This window comes from Myotis brandtii, unplaced genomic scaffold, assembly GCF_000412655.1.
Source record: "Myotis brandtii unplaced genomic scaffold, ASM41265v1 scaffold2146, whole genome shotgun sequence".
Classification (NCBI taxonomy): Eukaryota; Metazoa; Chordata; class Mammalia; order Chiroptera; family Vespertilionidae; genus Myotis; species Myotis brandtii.
In genome coordinates this window covers 49,255-56,125 of record NW_005358024.1, presented here as the reverse complement: position 1 = coordinate 56,125, position 6,871 = coordinate 49,255, and the positions used below count along the sequence as shown (strand labels likewise).

Here is a 6,871-nt window from a genome sequence, read left to right as displayed (position 1 = left end):
TTTTCCCCAAACTAAAGGAGGAAACCACCTCTGAGGAGGGGTGAGCAGGACAGACCCCTGCTCCCTGCTCTGCTCCAGGCTCACCTGGTGGCTGGCTGCTCTGTGTCCTCTGTGGTGGGACAGGGGTCTGTGATGAAGGTGCATGGGTGGCCTGTCCCCAATCTGGCCATTTTGAGTCACCCACCGACACCATGGCGTCCCTCAGACCAGGCTGCATGGAAATGGGGAGAGAGTGAGCCACAGGGGAGACTCCTCTGAGCTGTGTCCTGGCTCTGAAGTCACCAGCTGTACAACACTGTGTGACACGAGTGTATGTGACATTGCTGAGGAGAGCAGTGAGCAGTGGTGTATACCTGACAAGTAGGTAGATTCATCCACGAAGTCCCTTCATGGGACAGAAGGTGCAGTGCCATAAAGTTTGCAGTTTACGGAGGAAGCTAAGAGTACCCGCCTTTTGTTCAAACGGTGACTACTTCTTCTCCCTGTTATTCAATCCACAGGCCAGGAAGTGAAAGTCATATTCAGACTGAGAAATCCTTTAGATTGAAACTTCTCCAGATCCTAAAGTCATGGCTGGGCCATTCTCATTCTCTAATAAATTGTTTAACAAAAAGGAAATGCCTTTCCATCTCTGTGTGTAGCCACCATACTAGAGAGGGGGTGTGAGTATGTAGAAAGTCACAGAAAGGTCTGGGAAAGAGTCACACAAAGTTAATGGGTGGAGCCCAGATGATATGGCTCAGTGGTTGAGCTCTGACCATTGACCTGTGAACCAGGGGGTCATGGTTCAATTCCCGGTGAGGACACATTCTAAAGCTTGATCCCAAGTAGGGGATGACAGGAAGGTGGCCAATCAATGATCCTCTCTCATCATTGATGTTTCTATCTCTCTTTTTTCCAATCCCTTCCCCTCTGAAATCAGTAAAAATATATATATTTTAAAAGTCAATGGGTGGAAAATTTCACCTGATGATGAGGATACTGGACACACGGTCTTTTAAGATGTTCCTGGGCTGATATTACAGATGTCCAGAGAGACAGGTCAGGGGTCATCCTGAGGTGATCTGAAGGGCAGAGGGGAGGTATAGCCCTCTCCTTACAGACTGTCACCTGAACAAAGGTCCTCACCCTGCAGAGGTCAGAGTCCTCCTCTGGTGACCTTTACAGAGATCACTGTGGCCTGTGAGTGGCTGACATCTCTGAGGAAGGAGCCCACTCTCAGTCAGTCACCTCCTCTGTTCTCCACAGAGCCCGTGGGGAAGCCCGCCCTCCGAGCCAGCAATGCCACAGTCACAGAGCACAAGGACGCCGTGGTCCTGACCTGCCTCACAAATGACAAGGGGATCTCCTTCCGGTGGCTCTTCAAGAACCAGATTCTACCTCACAAGAACAGGATGAAGCTGTCCCAGGACAACAGCGTCCTCACCATAGACCCCGTCAGGAGGGAGGACGCTGGGGGTTTTCAGTGTGAGATCTTCAACCCCATCAGTTCCAGCAAAAGTGACCCTCTCGAGCTGGACGTACAATGTAAGTGACCCCTTGCCCCATCCTACATCTCCCTGGGAGGATTGCTCTACCAATGGTGTGATAAATGGACAGAAGTCACAGGGAGCAGATTGTCAATCAGGAGACATTACAGTAAACAGAATGGCAAAGTGGTTAAGAGCTCAGTTTCCGACCCTGGGTCTGGCATTCACTGTGACCTTGCACAAGAGTGTGTTTTTGTGCTCATTTTTTATGTAAAAAAATATATATAAAATTTACCATTTTAACTTTTAAGTGTACACCTCAGTGGCATTAAGTGCATTCACATTGTTGTGCAATCATTACCACTATCCATCGGGAACTCTTTCATCTTACCACACTAAAACCCATGAAACAATAGCTCCCCAATCCCCAACCATAACCCCTGGAAACCACCATTCTATTTCTGTTTCTGTGAATATGACTACTCTAGGTTCTTCATATAAGTGGAATCATATGATATTTGTCCTTTCGTGTCTGACTTTTTTCACATAGCATAATGTCTTCAAGTTTCATCCATGTTGTAGCATATACCACAATTCCATTCCTTTTTAAGGCTGAATGATATTCCGTTGCATGTATCCATCACATTTAATTTATCATTCATCTGTCCATGAATTTTGGGTTGTTCCTACCTATTGTCTGTTGTGAATAATGCTGCTATGAACAAGGGTGTACAAATATCTGTTCAAATCCCTGCTTTCAATTATTTTGAGTATTTACCCAGAAGTAGAATTACTGGATCAAATAGTAATTTTTGTTCAATTTCTTGATGAACTGCCATGCCATTTTCCATAGTGGCTGCACCATTAAATATTCCTGCTGGCAATGCACAGACGTTCCAGTTTTCCCCATCCTTGCCAACACATTGTTTTCTGGGTGGTTTTGGGTTTTTTGTAATAGCCATCTTAATCGGTGTGAGGTGTTATCTCATGGTGGTTTTGATTTGCATTCTCTAATGATTAGTGATGCTGAGCATCTTTTCATGTGCTTTTTGTCCATTTCTATGTCTTCTAGGAAGACATTTCTATTCAGTTCCTCTGGCCATTTTTTAATCTGTTGTTTTGTTGTTGTTGTTAATAGTTACTTATATATTCTGGATATTAATCCCTTATCAGATATATGATTTTCAAATATTTTCATCTATTCTCTGTGTTGTCTTTTTTCTTTGTTAACACTGTCCTTTCATAAACACAATTTTTAAAATTTTGATAAAGTCCAATTTATCTATTTACTAGAGGCGTAGTGCATGAAATTTCATGCACGGGTAGGGTCCCTAGCAGCTGCTGGCTGCCAGCCAGGGCCTCCCTGGTGGTTAGCACACGTCTAACTCCCGGTCGGTCGAACTCTCACCCTTGGGGACAATTTGCATATTAGCCTTTTATTATGTAGGATTCTTTGTTGCTTGTGCTTTTAGTTTCCTATCCAGAAATTCATTGCCAAATCTAATATCATAAAGATTTCATCCTATGTTCTCTTTTAAGAGTTTTTTTAAGTTTAGTAAGAGTGAAACATCAACTGGCTGCCTCCCACACATGCCCTGCCTAAGGATCAAACCAACAACCTGGGTAATGTTTCCTGACCAGGAATAGAACCCATCATGTTTTAGTGTACGGGACGATGCTCCAAGCAACTGAGCTACACCTGCCAGGGAAGGTGTTGGTACTCTTGTCAAAATCATTTGACCATATATGTGAGGGTTTATTTCTGGGCTTTCTAATCCATTTCAATATGTCACACTGTTTTTGTTACTGTAGTCTTGCAGCAAATTTTGAAATACGGAAGTATGAATCCTCCTTTGTTGTTCTTTTTCCAGTTTGTTTTGGTTATTGGGGGTCTCTTGAAATTCCATATGAATTTCAGGATGGATTTTTCTATTTTTGCAACAACAATGTCGTTGGGGTATTGATAGGTATTGCATTGAATCTATAGATCACTTTGGGCAGTATTGTCATCTTAACAATATGAAGTCTTCCAATCCATGAACACAGAATGTCTTCCCATATTTTTCCAACAATTTTTTTGTAGTTGTTCAGTATATAAGACTTTCACCTCCCTGGTTAAGTTAATTCCTAAGTATTTTATTCTTTTTGATGCTATTGTAAATGGCATTTTCTTAATTTCCTTTTTGAATTGTTCATTGTTTATATATAGAAGCACAACTTATTTTTACCTGTTGATTTAGTATCCTGCAGCTTTGTTGAACTTATTAGTTCTAACAATTTTTGTGGGACTTTAGGGTTTTCTACATAGAAGTTCATATCATATGCAAACAGACATAATTTTACATCTCCTTTTCCAATTTGGATGCCTTTTATTTCTCATTCTTGTCTAATTGCTGGCTAGGACTTCCAATGCTGTTTTGAGTAGAAATGGCAAACGAAGGCAGATCTTTGTCTCAGCCTGATCTTAGGAAAAAACTTTCAGTCTTTCCCTATTGAGAATCATGTTAGGTGTTGGTTTGTCATAAACGGCCTTTATAATGTTGACATAGTTTCCTTCTATTCCTAGTTTGAGCATTTTTATCATGAAAGGATGCTGACTTTTGTCAAATGCCTACACTGATTCAATCTCCTTACTATTTATAGGTCTATTCACATTTTCTATTTCTTTGTTTTGCCGTGCCAGCACAGCCAAGGGTTCGGTAAGCCTGAGCAGGGGCGGTGAAGGATTAAAGAAAAGAGACAAAGAGAATATAGCTGGGGCTCAGTGGATCTCTTGTGCCTGGATGAGACCACAGAGAAGGATCCAGCCAGCAAGCTGAGGATTTATTTTATAGTCAGAGAAAAATAAGGAAGTGGTCAACATAGTTACAATGTTTTTGTGAGTTTCACTTGTTTTGGCAGCACTTGCTGGATCTCCCACAGCCCATTACCTACCCAAGAAGGATCTAGGGGGCGGCCATACGGTCAAGCTTAATTATGCTAAGAGGGCTCTGCCCTCTAAGCTGGGACTTGTTTGTGGCTCTGTCACAGGTCAATGTGAGGCTTAACTCTAGAGCCGCTCCCTACACTTTGTGATTCCATCTTGATAAGGTTTTGTGTTTGTCCATTTCATCTAAGTCATCCAATTTGTTGGCATACAATTATTCATAGTACTATTATAATTCTTATTATTTCCATAGAATTGGTAATAATGTACCCACTTTCATTTATGATTTTAGTAATTTGAGTCTTCTCACTTTTTTCTTAGTCAAACTAGGTTAAGTGTTGTCAATTTTGTTCATTTCTTTTGAGGAACCAACTTTTGGTTTCATTGATTATCTCTCTTGTTTTTCTATTCTGTAATTTATATATCACCACTCTAATCTTTATTAGAATTTAGTTTGTTTCTTTCTCTAGTTCCTTATGCTGTAGAGTTAGGTTGCTTATTTGAGATCTTTCCTCCTTTTTAAAGTAAGCATTTACAATTGCAAATTTCTTGCACGAGATTTTCAACTTCTCTGAGCCTCATATTCCACAACAGAAAATTACAATAAGAGTACGTGCTTTATGGTATTGTTTTAAGTATTTAATGTGCTGTTGAATTAAACCCTTAGCAAAATGTCACACACAGCAGAAATGTTCCATGGTATTAACTGCTATTATTACTTCTATTATCACTAGCCTCTATGAAGTCAATGGTCCTAGAGTCAAGGATCCACCCCTTACTAATCATATGACTTTGGGTAAATTTTTCACCACTCTAAGCCTCAATTTTTTCATCAGTAAAATGGAAATAATGTCTATCTGACAGGGTTATTATATGAATCAGATGAGATATAACAAAAGTATTTAGCACAGAGTCTGGCACATAGTAAGTGCCCCATATCAGCAGCTAAAATTAATATTAATCCTTAATCTTGAGTTCACTAGTGAGGGCAACAGAAATGGGGGAAAAAAGACACAGGTGCAAAATGATTTAATTTAGGGTTAGGGGGCATTACACACAAGAAAAATCATTATAGGAAAAGAAAAGAGGAGTTGAGTGCAGAGTTTCAAGCCTGGTTTGTTAGTTTTCATCCCCTGAGAGGCAGCCAGGATGGGATTAGACATATAAGTATTTATTTGGAAAAAAAATCCCTGTGAAGAAAAGAACGTGGGATGGAAGTGGGAGGAGCCTGGAAGATTCCTCTGGCAAGGATGCAGATCTGGTTATTGTGTAGGAGAAAGAAAAGAAAGATTTAGGTTGCAGTGCCATCTTTTCTGTTGTTCTTTTTTTGTTTGTTTGTTTGTTTACCCATCTTTGTGAATTAACTTTGGAAGACAGCAAGCCATCTGAATGAAAAGTTTTGAAATTATGAAAGATGATTACATAAGAATACTTAGAGAACATTTAAAGGATATAACATTACTGTTTAGTATTCACTTGGCAAACTGAAAACGAAAAGTGCTGACATTATGCCCCTTTTAGACAATTATTTTCAAGCTTTAGTTTGTATAGGAAATCTTTAGGGTGCTTGTTAAAATTTCCAGATTCCTAGACTCTGCCCATAAAAGTTCTGATTCAGAATGTCTGGAGTGGGACCCAGAAGTTTGCATTTTTAGAAAATATCCCAAAGAATTCTGTTGTAGGTGGTCTTTGAAATACTACGTTTCCACATACTGGTTTAAAGGTCTCAAGTAACTCTAGACAACGTCTGTAGGCAAAAAATAGTCCTAGGGTAGTGAGTGTTTTCTTCCTAGAATCACTGTGGATCTCATGCAAAAGTCAAAGGAACACAAACTCTTCGGACACCATGACTGTGGGAGCTAAACATCCCTCTGATCTAAAGAACACTCCCAACTGCCCATAAAGATCATCAAGGATGAATATCTGTAATGACCAACCCATTATTTTCACCAGAGGAAACTAGGAGACTGCCCTTTAACTCTGCTACCAGGGCTTTTGGAAGCTCCAAACGGCTTCCTAAAATGTGATCTTTCTCCATGAGCCTATGAGATGAGAACCTATCACTTCCCAATGCACCATCTCTCTGTTATGTTCCCTTGAACATCCCTGCTTTCCAGGATGGAATGCTGTGGAACAAAACAAAGGTGTTAGTGGTGACTATTTGGGATGGAATCATTTACTTCTCAGGGAATTACACTTACCCCTTTCAGGGTGGTTGGAGAGCATATGTCTGTTTCAGGTTAGAAAAGGGAGCTGGGGGTTCGCAGACTGTCTAAACAGCGACATTTCCGCAACCTATGGTCAGTGTGCCTTCTGGGTTTGCCACCACAATCCTTCAATGGAAACTCTTTTTTCACGGTACAGGAGCTGGCAGAACTTTTTGCTCTAACTTGAATAGGAAAAAATTCTCCTGCACAGGACACCTTTAGGTTTATTTAGGGAGTTAGGCCTCAGGAAGAGACCTGTTTTAATTGTT

The 6,871-nt window shown here is 40.5% G+C and overlaps 1 protein-coding gene across 2 annotated transcripts in view; it reads left to right on the top strand.

Annotated features, from left to right (window-relative positions):
• LOC102240317 (carcinoembryonic antigen-related cell adhesion molecule 1-like) overlaps window positions 1–6,871 on the top strand; it is a 17,420-nt gene that overhangs the window by 6,245 nt on the left and 4,304 nt on the right. For both annotated transcript variants that reach the window (XM_014539358.1, XM_014539359.1), the window contains exon 3: window positions 1,249–1,527. In XM_014539358.1, the coding sequence (XP_014394844.1) occupies window positions 1,249–1,527 (279 nt within the window). The remainder of the gene's footprint in view (window positions 1–1,248; window positions 1,528–6,871) is intronic.